The sequence below is a fragment of the Oreochromis aureus genome, linkage group 12, assembly GCF_013358895.1.
Source record: "Oreochromis aureus strain Israel breed Guangdong linkage group 12, ZZ_aureus, whole genome shotgun sequence".
Classification (NCBI taxonomy): Eukaryota; Metazoa; Chordata; class Actinopteri; order Cichliformes; family Cichlidae; genus Oreochromis; species Oreochromis aureus.
The window spans coordinates 15,541,080-15,555,153 of NC_052953.1; the positions used below are offsets into that span (position 1 = coordinate 15,541,080).

Genomic DNA, 14,074 nt, shown 5'->3' on the forward strand with positions numbered 1-14,074 from the left:
TAAAATTAAACCAGGAAGGGAAAAAATACCTTTTTATATTTTTATATATATTTTAAAAATTAGACTAAAAATCGAACTTATTTGGTGAACACCTTCAGGATATTGTCTTAATTAAGTTTTATTGCTACAAAACACATACGTGTTGCTGTATTGCAGAAGTATGACAGCAAATTTTTACAAAGACAGAGGCACTATTTTTTTTGTCAGATCCCAGAGTTTCATTTTGCTCTTTTAAAGATTTTTAGGTTTAGGAAATCTAAATCAAATACCTGCCAGGAAGAACAAAAAGCATCAATTATGTACTAGGTAAATCAGCAGCACTTAAATCAGTATATGACAACTGGTAATTAATACAAAAAATAAACATTATCATATAGTTTAAGTAGATGAAGGAGCTAAAAGCTCTGGTGAATCAGTGAATCAACAAAATATTCCATGCTACATCATAATCCCAATGGGAACTCTTGAGGTCTAAAACAAACCGACACTGGCCTTCTCATTCTCCATCGTTCAGCACAGGATTGGTGGATGTCATTGTTTATTATTAGGCCAAATCATTTCCTGCCTTTCTTCAGTTCAAGCACATTCAAGAGCAAAGGATTGGAGGCAGAGAGGAGAAAGAAAGGCAGCATGTGAGATTTTAAAAATGTGTTTGTTTCCAGCGTACATAATGCACAAGCACTTGCATTTGTGAAAGGTTTCAATCGATCGGGCTGATCTTATTAGCTAGCGCTCTGACTGGCACATCAAACACAAAAAAAGCCTCTGCAAAAACAATCAGCTTTCACCCAATTGGGTGTGAAAAAACAGCGGAGCACTCCCTCCGTACTGTCCTTTCCACCCTGAGAGGCCCCTGGAAGACTCAAGTTACATCATCGCATCCAGAAGGTGAAGGCTCCCAGACACAGGAACAGACACTAAAAACTGCACACACACACACAGTGGTAATTAAGATCAGTAACCATGGAGATGGCAGAATTGAAGAAGCTGTTGGAGTGGATTGATTGTCTGAGCAATCCTAGTATTTGTGACCCTTTGAGAGGGCAGATATAGCAGGACTGCTCACCTCACCAAGATACAGTAGCAGTCTTGCAATGGCTAAATATAAGTTAAAGATGGATGTGACCACCATGACGTTAAGAACTGGTTTGTGAAATCCTGTTTTAAAGCTAAGGTTAGCATTATGACTATTTTGGGGGTTATAACTAGCTAGCTTGGTGGAGTACAGACTCCCAGGTCAGGCTGTTAATAAGTGCACAAGGCGCTCAGTTCAATAACTTGTGTTAGTTGAAGCCGAGAAAAGTTGGCACCTACCTGTTATGCAAAGCAGTCACAATCCTAATATACATAGCCTTTTATAAATGGGAGCCATTTTTAAAAAATGGTTTCTGAATTATTGCACACAATTTAAACTATAGTAGTTAAATAAAGACATCTACATCCTGATAACATTCCCTGCTGCATAGCCATTTTAAAGCTGTTCTTCTCACGTGGCGTCATGCCATACTGGATGCGGCACAACCAATATGGCGGATGCGACACGAGAAGCTTCCATTAGACGTGAGACAATGGAGGAAAGTGGTTCCTGGAGGTTGCTGACTGCTGCTCATAATTCAGAACTCCATCATCTTGTCTAAACACTTCTGGGGGTTAAAAGAAAACCAAGATGGCAGCTGCCAGAATGTGAAAGTCAGGACTTCAAAATGGGACTTCACAAACCTGTGGGTGACCAGGATTGAACCAGTCTTTCTACGGTTCACGGTAATGCCAGCCAGGTTGTTGCCATAGTAAGTAAACATACACTTACTACTGAGTAGTAAGAATGGTTGTAAAACATTAAAACAATGAAACCTTCAGTGGACTACAAGAAAAACAATGCATTGGGTATTGCTACCCTGTAAGCACAATTACAACAACAATTAGTAAGACTTAATTACTGCATTATTGTGTACAATGAAGCCTATGTAATACTGATTTATCTTAAACATTACAATGAAGAACAAATTCCAACACAGTTTTTATCTACTTAAAGACCTGTCAGGCTTAAAAGTGAGGACTTACCTTGTTTATTTCATAAACTGGTATTTAATTATTTTAAACTCAGCCAAAAAAAAAAAAAAGTACTGAAGGACTTCTCGTACCTTTGGAATTCCCGGCTGATCGAGCCAGTCAGCATAAATAGCACTAAGGGTGAGGCCTTTTCTGAAACACAATGGCACAAGTGTTAGTATTATTCCTATTATTACAGCAATGACTGTTATTGCCCAAGACGCACTGTAAAAACATCGTTCTGGGAAAATACTGTTAGGGTTATGGCAGACTTGAGTTTTAGGCCAACACCTTAAACAAAACAGGGGCACACCCACCTTCCTATACATGGGCAAGAAAAGAGGCATGCGCAGACAATGAATTGGAGTTATACATATGGACATGCAAAAAAAAAAAAAAAAAAAAAAAAAAGTCTATGTATATGCATGTCTGAGTAGTTGAAAGGAGGCCAAATTGGATGGTTTGCATGTGGAAATAGTCAAACACCATACAGAGAACACACACAGTGACCGGGCTGACTTGCAAAGACAAATGTGTATGCAAACAAACATCCCACATTCAGCCTGGTGTATTTATGCAAACTGTAAAGTATACATCAAGTATACACACCAAGTGCACACAGAGTCGAAGAGTAACTAAATAGCATGCCCTTCACCCCACTATCAATCCTACCCGCCTGTGCTTAGAGAGAAAAATTCCACTCTTGGCTACTCTGAAGGTTTCAGTGCAGTATAAGTATGCAGTAATACCTTCACTGAAACATTTTTATTTTTTTATTTTTGGACATTTTTTTTCTTTATTAAACACATGCAATTCAGGCTCCCCCACATTTTCCAAACTTGTCCCTAAAAGGACACGCTGAGAAATATAACAGACACAGTATGTAAATAGGTCTATTTTGTAAATCTATTATAATTGGGTTTAACCTCCTGTAGTGACCATTTAAGGTCATCTTAAACTCAGTTCATCAGGCTCAGTCACCTTAATCTTAATCTAACTTGTAAAAGTCAAAATGTATTCTCAGTGGTTTAAACTCAAAGTTAACGACAGAAAGCTAACATGCTCACAAAAACAATCTGTGGCCTTGAGACAAACTTGAAAACGACCAACCTAATCCTCAACATTGCTCATGTGACTAAATTGGCTTTTTGTTGCAGGGTTGAGGCTGAGCTCCTCGCTTCCGCACACTAGCAGAGTTCATGTAGTGCATTTCCAGGCAAATTAAAGTACACTTTAAAGCATATTAGAAGAAGCAATACTCCAAATAAAACATCAACTTGCTTAAAAACCAAGGATTAAGAATGTGATGAGCGACTTCATCACAAGCGCATTTAAACTCTTGGCATGATTGAAATTATAGACAGAGTCTAGAGACTAAACATCTGCCACACCAACAGTGAGAACCCACAAAGTCGGATTACATGGGATTATGTCAGCATACTTCTCTTGTGTGGCAAACAAAAGGTTAATACACTTAATATACCACATGACTCATCAAATGATGCTTAATAATAGGTCTAGTGAGAAATAAGCTTCATCTCTCACGAGAGCATATGAGGCATGTATCTACCCGTTCCGTTCTGTGACGCTAAAATGTAAACTTCACTTTAGTTTCACTAATTAGTCATCCTCTTAGTGACATGTAAGGATACACAATTAAGTCTACATGTTTTTGGACAATGCCACTTTTTTGTATTTTTCCTCTGAACACCACCTTCGTGGATTTTAAATAAAAAAAAAAATAGTGCAGAGTTTAATTAAAAGGTTTTGGCAAAAATACTGCATATTGTAAAGTAATGTGAAACACTTATGTTAAATGTGAGGACTGTTTTAATATTTGGGTGAAAATCCTTTGCGGGAAGTCGCCAAATGCTGTTTTTCCTCCCTTGAGATGCTGTGCTAGCCCTTTACTGCGGCCACCGTCAGTTGCTGCTTGTTTGTGCACCTCTTCGCCTTCAGTTTTGTCTTCAGTAACTGAAAAGCATGCTCTATTGGGTTGAAACCAGGCATCTGACTTTTCCTTAAAAAATATCCAATTTCTTTGCCTTAATAAACTCTTGTGTTGCTTTTGGAGAATGTTTTGGGGCATTTTCCATTTGTCCTGTAAAGTTTTTGCAGCATTTGGTGGAAGCTTAGCAGAAAGTATAACCCTGTACACTCCAGAATTCATCCTCCTACTTCTCTCAGCAGCCATCAATAAACATTAGTGACTCAGTTCCACTGGCAGCCATACATGCCTATGCTATAACATTGCTTCCAACATGTTTGACAGATGATGTGATACACTTTGGATCATGAGCTATTTTTCTTACTTTCTCCATACTTTTTATTTCCCATCATTTTGCTACAAGTTAATATTGGTTTAATTTGTTCTTTTATATGTTTTCTGGAAAAGTCTAGTCTTTGGTGTAACAGGAGGTTTCCATTGTCACCATTGCCACACAAAAGACAACACTAATTCAATTCCACCAGGCAGCTGGGACCTTTCTATGTGGGGTTCACATGTTCTGATGTTTGCATGTTTGCTCTCATTATCTCCCACAGCATCTTAGATTAATCAGAGATTCTAAATTGGTTGTGGCTTTATGTGTTAGCCCTGCAACAGATGAGTGAACTGTCCAAGATGTACCCTCCCTCTCGTCCTATGGCAGCTGGGCTCCAGCCCCAAGAGATCCTGAACTGGATAAGTCAAAGAAAATGGATCGGTGGTTTTAACAATGATATACCTACTTATTCAAGAGTGTTCTTGACTTGCATAGAAGTTATAAAGGGCTTCTTTTTTAAAAACAAGGAGAGAATGTGCATTCACATTAGCTTTCCTACATTGTCTTTGAGTGTTTGGGTGCTACTGGCCAGTACAGTGTGATCTTTAACTATCAAAATAACTTATTCTGGCTTTTCACCCCAATGATGGCCTCCTTCATTTACATCTACATCTCCTTGTACCTCACCATGAGGTTTCTAATGAACAGATCCAAATGCAAATTAAACTTGGGATCAACTCCAGATTTTTTATCTGCTTAATTTGTAGAGGAAACTGGGATGACCTGGCCATGAAACTACTTGTCAGTCAGTTAGGCCAATTACTTTTGAATCTCTCAAAATGTTAACACACTTTTTATTATCAAGATGTAGGAAAGGATAACCACTACAAAATATATAATTTATAGAATATGATGCTGGATATTAAACAGAACATAAAGTATTTAAAATGAGCTCAACAACTAAACATCTGCACCGGTATTTTTAAGATATTTAACGCTGATGGGGAACATTTTTCTGCAGAATAATTATTCTGAATTTTGATACTTTTACACACAATTTTCCAAAAATACAGTTTTATGTGCAATGAGGTGTTTTCATTGTGTTTTATTGCTTCTTAAAGGAATCGCTTGAAAAATTCCTCCATCACTTGTCATTGTCAGCTAATAGTATATAATTTTTGGCAATAGTGTAAATATTTATTTAATTATAGAAGTAATAATATTTTACAATTCTTCAGCCAGAAAGGAGAGCAGACAGGCAACGCGCATGGTATGTTTTTGATTTCTGTGTGTGCGCGCATGCTTGGGGTCAGGGAGTGAGAGGTTTGGGATTGTCTCTGGTTGCCTTTCTGTAAAAGTCACTGCACGCCACTGTTCTAAGGATACATGACCTCACATCACGAAAAGACTGGCCATGACCCAGAGCAGCAACTGTCTATTCTAATCTTAAACCCTTCTATTTCACTGAGCTGTTTACTGAAAGAGGCATCAAATCCAAATATTGACTCTGCCCAACTCCCTCTGTTTAATTCAATCAATCTCTTCTCGTCCAGCGGCAGCACACTCCACATGACAGAGAAGGCAGAAAGGAAACACTGAGAGCCGACAAATAGATGCTCGAGAAAAGAAGAGTAAGAAAAGAAGGGGCTGATAATGGGAGAAAGCATGTGAAAGACAGACAAGGAAGAAAACGTGTGCCAGCAGGACAAGACACATGAAGAGGTTAATGAGGCAATCGGCAGAAAAAGAAAGTTGAATGATTAAGAGAGTGCAGAGAGAGTGAGAGAGAATTAGAGAGGAGGAGAGCAGGAGGAGCAGTTATCCTTTTACACTTCAGTGAATATGAGAGTGAATGAGACTGTTCACCTAACAGAACTGGTGTGGGATGCTTCAGTTTGCCATATTTCCACAGTGGGACCAAACGCATTTCACATGAAATTGATTAACATATCACATCTGCCACTGAAAGTTTAAAAGCCACATTGAAACAAACAAAAAATAATAATCTTTAACCACATCTCTTTTTTGTCTGCAACTAGAAACTAAGACTACTCCTGCTATAGTACAAACCAAATTGGTTTTAATGCATCTTTACATTATTCATGAATTACACTGCAGAGAGTTCTCATAGCAAACAACATACCTTTTCATGTCGGGAAAGCTAATCAGTAACATTTGCAGGAAATCCTGTTTAAACAGAACGAAAAAAAGACAAGCAGAAATGGAGGTATTTAGGTAGATGTGGGAGGAAGACAAAAAGAAAAGAGAAAGGCATACCTGATCTTAAGTCAAGAGTACAAGGTCAAACAGTGTTTATGTTACTTCCTCTATTTAGTGGGAAGACTCAATCTGTGACTGAAGTAACAGGAGCCAGGTGGAACTCATATGCACGCATGCACACACGCACACACGCACACACACACAGTTCCAGGTGGGATCACTCAGCTTCGTGGCCCCACCAGAATAAACACATGTGCCTCAGTTGATGTACAATCATCAATTTGAGAGAAAGCTATTGTAACAATGTGGCAATCAGGTTTACATCAACCTCCCAATAATTTATGAAAGCAGCAAATGTGCTGGAGGGACGGGTCGAATTAAATAGTTCACATGTGAGCTAAAATGTTATCAGCAGCCTCTGAAGTAGCAGCAGAGATATAAGTTTCCTAAATTACAGCCTCACCTGGGACAAAATTAGATGGCCGTGATATTTCTTCACAAATAATTGGAAGAATTCAATAAATTGTTGCTCTCCCACTTGACTGGCCAAGAACCTGAGGAGAAAGTAGCCCTGGAGAAAGAGTAAGACATGCAAACGATCAATTATAGACAAACTTCTATAACACCAAACAAGAAAGCTCACAGAAATTGAAAAAAAAAAAAAAAAAAAAGATACTCTAAGGTTATTCGATACTTTGATTGGATTTGGTTCTTTTATTTGTCTTCATTCATTCCCTCCTTTCTTTGTTCATTTCCTACCTTCCTACTACGACATTAGTCTCACCTTGAGGTAGTGGACTTGCATGAAGGGTTTTTCAGGGTTGAGGGCATGCTTAACTGTGGAGGAGCCAGATTCACTGACCTGACCAGTCTTCTCCATGTTAGGTCTGCAGGAGGGCAAACAGAGCAGGGAAGAAAAAATTGCTCACAGAAAGACTGGACAAGTGAAGAGATGGACGTACAGCACACAAAGCGAGATTTTCAGCACACACCATCAGCAGTACTGTGCACAGGTACATGACAAGACTAGAAGGCAAAACAAGAGTGAGCTGTTGGAGAACAGGAGCACGTTTTTTTTATTTTATCTTGCTCTCAAGACATTTTAGTTGCAGGAAAACCACCATTTCAACAGAGCAAGAGTACACTGTCAGCAACACTAAATGGCACCGCTCAGGCCATTTCTCAATGGTGAACACATTGCCAAGTTGCCACACTTTGCCAGAGGCAGGCTGGAAATAAAACTGTGGATTTATAATAGCATACTATAGTGTTTATATGACCTCACAGTGCTGTGCTCTAACTTTTACTGCCCGTGAGTCATGGAGCGAACATATAACACTTGCGCACAAAAAAAGCACCCCTGACTACCAGCACAAAAGAGCCACGCTCTGGGTTTCATTTTCCCCGTCACGCAGATACAAATCATCCCCTCAACCTCCATAAAACACACAAACAAACACGCATAAAACCAATAAAAAACCAGACAAACAAATCCCTGACATGGGATGCCGTGCAATGATAGTTTTAGTTAGCTGGTATTGATCAGGATGAGCAGATTAACTCAGTGTGCCAATAGGAAGGCCTTGAAGGATCACCCTCCTGCCAAGTCGATACGGCAGGCGCCTGGCCCACCAATCAATACACCCTTCATCACTGGCTTGCACTTTTCCACAGGACCGCTTCGTGACAGAGCCAGACACACACACGCACACGTACATGGACGATCGGAAAGGCTAAAGGCACAGAGAGTCACATGTGACTGTTTAATTTTTTGACTTGAGCTTCAGCAGGGAGCCACAAGTTGGTCAAATATTTGATTTACACAAGTGTTTGTCCAGGCATGGTGAGCAGAAGAGGGAAGGCAGGATGCAGAAGAGAGGGGGGTAAAGCAGACTAGGGCTGAGGACAAGACAAGGAGGTGGTGTGGGAGAAATCAAGGGCAGAAGATAGACAGGAATGTTTGGTTTGCTTAGTGTACTGAGAGAGAGGAAGTCATCAGCTTCCTGGAATTTCTAAATTCGACTGGTCATTCTTTCAAGCACTTTCATCATGCATCTGAGGGCGTGTTCCCATTTGTGTGGATGTATGCATGTCATATAAATGCTGTGCGAGAGAAATCGCTATGGAAATGACCTGATTTCAGAAAATCTGCCTCAGAAAATCAAACTAATGATGTTGACTCTCCAGAAATAAAGACTTTCATTATTCTCAGTCTGTCAGTGACTGTATATTAATGAATAACACATTTGGATATAACAAACAGGCTACAAGTTAAAACTTAAAATATGCAATATAGTGTTTGTTTTGTATGTGGTCCCTTTATATCAACATTTTCCTTTAAATACTGGATTTTTTAAAACTTGCTCTCTGTCCAGTCACCTGCCCATTTGAGCCTGTGGCTGTCTGTTCCTTGCGATAAGATGAAATGGACTCTCTTTAAGACAGCGGGATGCGCTGTACCCCTGGGAACTTGTGTGTATGTGTTTGTGGGTCTGAGAGGAAAAAGAAGGATTAGGACAAAAGATGAAAACAGTGACAGAACATGTACTGTCTTTCCACGGAAAATGTAACCATTTCTTATGTCAGAGACACTAGCAGCAGACCACGGAGAGAAAAAAATGTTGATTCATCACTGTCATGTTAAACAAAGGGACTTCAGCCTTCTTTATAAGGGATGTATGGATGTGTGAATCCCTGGGTTTGGCTGCCTCTCTTTGTCAGGGATGATTAACTAAAACTTTAGGAGGAAACGGTGCTTGCTGCCTTCAGCGTCTCGTAATAGCTAAATGTATTTCAGAATAAATGGCGTTCTTATCTGACTTGTAGGGCAGTGAGAGGGGGGGGTGTTTGTCTGTGTGTGTGCACGCGTAGCCGTGCGTACACCTGGGTGTGTCTGAGATTGAAAGGGAGAGGAAAAAGCGAGAGGAAATCAGGAGCTATTACTGACAGAACTTAATGTCAAACGAGAACACACATACACACACGAGAGGTTTATAGCTCCGTGAGCCATATCCTGACAAATTACACTGGGTTGACTGTGGAAACCGGATAAGGTAGAGCAGCGCTCCCAGCAGCCCAGTAAATCAGCAGGGAGAATGGCGTCTGGCCCAGGCTGCCCTAAATATAACTCATCTGAAATGGACTGATAAACACTGGCCACTGGGGCCCCTGCTGGATCATGGGGTGTCAATTGTGACCTACTGAACTTGGAAAGAACAACCTACCATTTAGCCTTTGTGTGTGCATGTGTGTATGGTGAGGACATCTCTTTGTATATATCCCACTGTGGTTTCCTTTCCTTCCCTTCAGCAGATCCATTAGAGATTCTTCACTGTGTTGTGACAATGAGTTAGTGTTTATGTACATGTGGTTCTAATGCAAACACAGTTACATGTGGGCTTGGGCACAAAGGTTGTGTATTCCACATGAAAAAGTGATCTGTGTCCAGACTGTGACGGCCATACAAAATTCAAAAAGTGCTTTATAGTACAGACTAAGATACAATAACTAAAATTGTAAAAATAGATAAAAATAATAATAATATAGGCAAGCTGACAGAGGCAGAGGTGGTTCTTAAGTTTCTTTGTAAAGGTACCATTAGTGTCCACAGATCTTCACGAGGTTCCACAACCTCAAAAGCACAATCACCTTTTGTCTTTAACTTTGATCTCGGTACAGCCAATACACCTATGAGATCTAGACGTTATGCGTGGTTGTAGTAGCTCGCTGATATGTGGAGACATCAAACCACGATGGCCAAAATTTCAAATTGAACCCTTAAAATTCCTGGGGAGTAAAGAAAGACAAAAATCTGTGTTACATGGGACCTTTTAGGGGACATGGTGAGAAGCCTCACAGCAGCATCCTTGGGTTAGTTATCAGTTTTCAAGTTTTCAGGAACTGTTGTTCAATTCATACGCTATAATAATGATGATGAATTCAGAGTCATTTTAATGTCCACTGAAAAAACTGATGAAGACTGCAGTGTGGTCAAAGCCTCAAAAAACCCACAGTTGACGTTCTGCATCACCTGTATTAACCACAGGATCAAGAACAAAGATCAAGGTTAATCTCGACTGCTGCGCAATTCATCAGACAACAGCTTTCATATGGAAAACAAAAAACTCAATAACTTTGAGTTATAATTAATTTTTATATGGGAAATTTCCCCTGGAAAAATAACAATAATTTAGTAGTAATTATAGGTGAAACTAGAAGAGCTGCTCCACGTCAACTGTAATAACTGAGTCATTAGTCATTTACTATCGTTTATTTTTCCATCGACGCATACTGTATGCTGAATTCCATTCTTCATTATGGTGTCACGTCAAATGCCCACAGCTTTAGCTGACTTGCTGGGCACTAAAAGGCACTCAACATTACAAATCAGTTTACTCAAACTACATGAACAATGACTGCATTTACCTCATAACTGGCAGCAAATGTCATAGCTCTTCCCTGGAAGCTGATAAAGAGTTTTTATATAGGAAAGACTCAGAAGATAAAATGTTATAACACAATGCGTAGATGCACTATAATTACAATGGGCCTCTGCTGAAATTAAACAAACAATAATTAGCTTCGCCAAAATGTACATGCTGACAGAAGTAAAGGAACACAAACAGGAGCACATTTTCAGAGTAATAACCGCACTCTTGCAGTCACACAGACTAAATGTGTTCAACCATTAAGATCATTAAGCCTGTGAGCAGGGTTCATTTATGCCCCACCTTGCTTTGGCAATCCTTTTGGAGTTATTTGCCACTTTGGCAATAACATGTTTTTCACTACAAATGCAACACACCATGTTTCCATGTAGCAGTCAGTCAAAACATGCAGCCAGGCTTGCAAGCATATGTGCATGTGTGTGTGTACACATACTGTAAAAAGTTTTATGTTGTTGATGTAACCCCATCAGGTGACGAGAAACCTAAGCATGATCCTCTGTAACAACCCATGTGTCTGTCTTGTGGAGGAACACCCTGACAGACACCACTCTCCAATGTATATTTAACCCTTTCCCTCACTGCCAGCTTCTTATTTTAAGGTACATTCCTATTTCACAGCCATGGCTCCTTCCATGTTGAAGCCTGCCACAAATAAAGACATTATCAGACAGCAGTCTTAAAGATCTGGAACAATTTAAATCATGAAAGTTTTAAAAACAAAGGTAAATTCACCAATAAAGAACATCACTAGCGCCACATGAAGTATTTGAAGCAGGCTGAATTTCACTGTTAAAGTGAATGTGAATATCCATAAATATCACAAGTGTAACCACCAGTGATTTAATGTCTAATGAGAGCTGTAATATGCACAAAGAAATCAACAGCATTTTCATTACCTAAAGGGTTAAGCCCTTGTTGGGGTTTACAGCAATAATCCCCAATGACACTCTGCTTCCACCCTGGATGAAATAAAGCAGGGTGTGGGTCCCACACTGTCCGTCTGTCTGAATTTATGTGTTTGCGCACACTTGGCTTCCTCGTGATGTGAGCTTTTCTAAGACATGACGGTACAGCACACCTGGATATACTTTATTGCCACACCTGCCACACCTGTACCCCTGGAATGCCTAGACTCTACGTTCATGTGTGCATCTGCATGTGCAGACACTAAGAAAAATCTAGGCACAGTCTGGTCTGAAAATAGAAGATAACATTCACTGTAAAGAATCTGTTCATTGCAAATGCATTTCACTTTTTTTTTTTCATCTCATGGTATATGGATTTTTTATTTTAGCAAGCAGTTTACGGTCAACATAATCATAACATGATGCAAAACTTGGGGGTAACCGAATCAATAAAACAAATTAAAAACCTAATTTTGCCAACGAACATCAACTTCGTTTTGAGCATCATCACTGGTGATAAGAGCTGGTGTCTTAGACTATGGCCAGACACCAAACAGCAGTTTGTTTGAAGATTCCACAGATTCCAAGTCTGAAGGCATCACTTCATGTTAGAAGTGGACTATGCACAATGGATTGAATTCAGGTAAGGGCTTTGATTCTTGCCATGGTGCTGTTTAAGCACCCTCCAAAAAGTGTTTCTGTATAAAGACACACCTGAGGATCTGAAGTTCCTCTTTTGAGTTTTGCAACTCATCGGAAAGTCTTCTCCACCTCAGAAGTGCCTTCAGGTCAAACTGCTCTGTTTTCTCCTCTAAAGAGAGCTGGAGGGAGACACACATGGACAAAAGTCAATGTAAAATTGCCATTAAGAAATAGAAAGAAAAAATAGATGAAAAGAGCTAAATATGGTGAATTCCGCAAAAACACAAAGACACTGTGATAGAAGCGCTCTCTGTTACTCAGTTTGTCAACACTTGGAAGCAGATGTGATTAAATCCTTTCAGCAGAGTAAAGTTCATATCATAAAGGTGTTGAGATTTAACATCACAGACAAAAGAAAAGCACTTGTGTAACTCTAGATGGTGTGGGAATACAAGTGGGAGGATTAGGTCTGTAGCCCCATCAACTACAAGATTAGAGCTGAAGTCAGTGTTGCAAACATTAATGCTACACCCACTTCTTTTATCTATTTAGTCTCTTATATACTTTTTGCAGGGATCCTTAATTAACCATCTGGCTGTAGAAGGACCTTTGGGAAAATGTGACGTTAAAATTTTTTGGAAGACCGTTTTTAGAAAAAGATTTTATTAATGAATCAACTGTGCGACTGGTGTGGTTTTACACCTAAAGAGGTATGGTCTATTGATTAATGTCGTGATTGGTTGAGGAAATTTTGTTTGTTTGGCCAACTCTTGTGTTTTCAAACAATATTTATTTCCTGTTTTTGCTTTTTTGCATGCCAATATTCTATATTTGCCTTTAAAAAAAAGTTTAATGTATGTTTTTGTCACAGTAATGTTTGAGCAGAAGAAAGGTTGGAATACTGACCTGCATTTTATGTATTTGTTGAATTTTGCTATACGATATTTAACAATATTTCTTTTTAATGACTCCAATTATTTACAAATAAATAATTTCTAATGAGAGAACATTACCTTCTCAAAGGCACCTGCTTGCCTTTATTCTCACTGGCCACTTCATTAGGTACACCTTGCTAGTACCAGCTTGGACCTCCTTTTGCCTTCAGAGTTGCTTTGGTTCTTCGTGGCATAAATTCGACAAGCATAAATGCTGAAAGCATTTATGTGAGATTTTGGTTCATATTGACAGAATAGCAGGGATGGACAGGTATGGATATGGTCAGCTCAGGTGATACTAAGGGGTCCAAAAAGTGCAAAGGAAATATTGACCACACCAGGACCAGCAGCCTGAACCACAGATACAAGAAAAGATCTTTGCGCTCATGTTGTTTGCGCCCTTTATCTTTATCTATCCTTTATCACCCTATTATCTGAATTTTTGCAGCAAAATCAAGAATCATCAGACCAAGCAATGTTTTTTCCAACTTTCTATTGTTTAATTTTGATAATTTTTTTTGAATTTTAGTATCTTACTCGTAGCTGACAGGAGTGTCACCTGGCGTGGATGTCTGCTGCTGTAATCCTTGTAGCTCCTGGTTATTTAAATT

At 39.3% G+C, this 14,074-nt stretch overlaps 1 protein-coding gene across 6 annotated transcripts in view; it reads right to left on the reverse strand.

Moving 5' to 3' along the window:
- Positions 1-14,074, reverse strand: part of LOC116311161 (aminopeptidase O (putative)) — a 90,006-nt gene that overhangs the window by 43,153 nt on the left and 32,779 nt on the right. For all 6 annotated transcript variants that reach the window (XR_005615225.1, XM_039621319.1, XM_039621318.1 and 3 more), the window contains 5 exons: positions 12,601-12,707; positions 7,318-7,420; positions 6,997-7,104; positions 6,457-6,500; positions 2,142-2,202 (listed from right to left, as the gene is read on the reverse strand). Coding sequence is in view for 5 of the 6 variants with exons in the window: in XM_039621319.1 (XP_039477253.1) it covers positions 2,142-2,202; positions 6,457-6,500; positions 6,997-7,104; positions 7,318-7,420; positions 12,601-12,707 (423 nt within the window). In the remaining variant the exon portion in view is untranslated. The remainder of the gene's footprint in view (positions 1-2,141; positions 2,203-6,456; positions 6,501-6,996; positions 7,105-7,317; positions 7,421-12,600; positions 12,708-14,074) is intronic.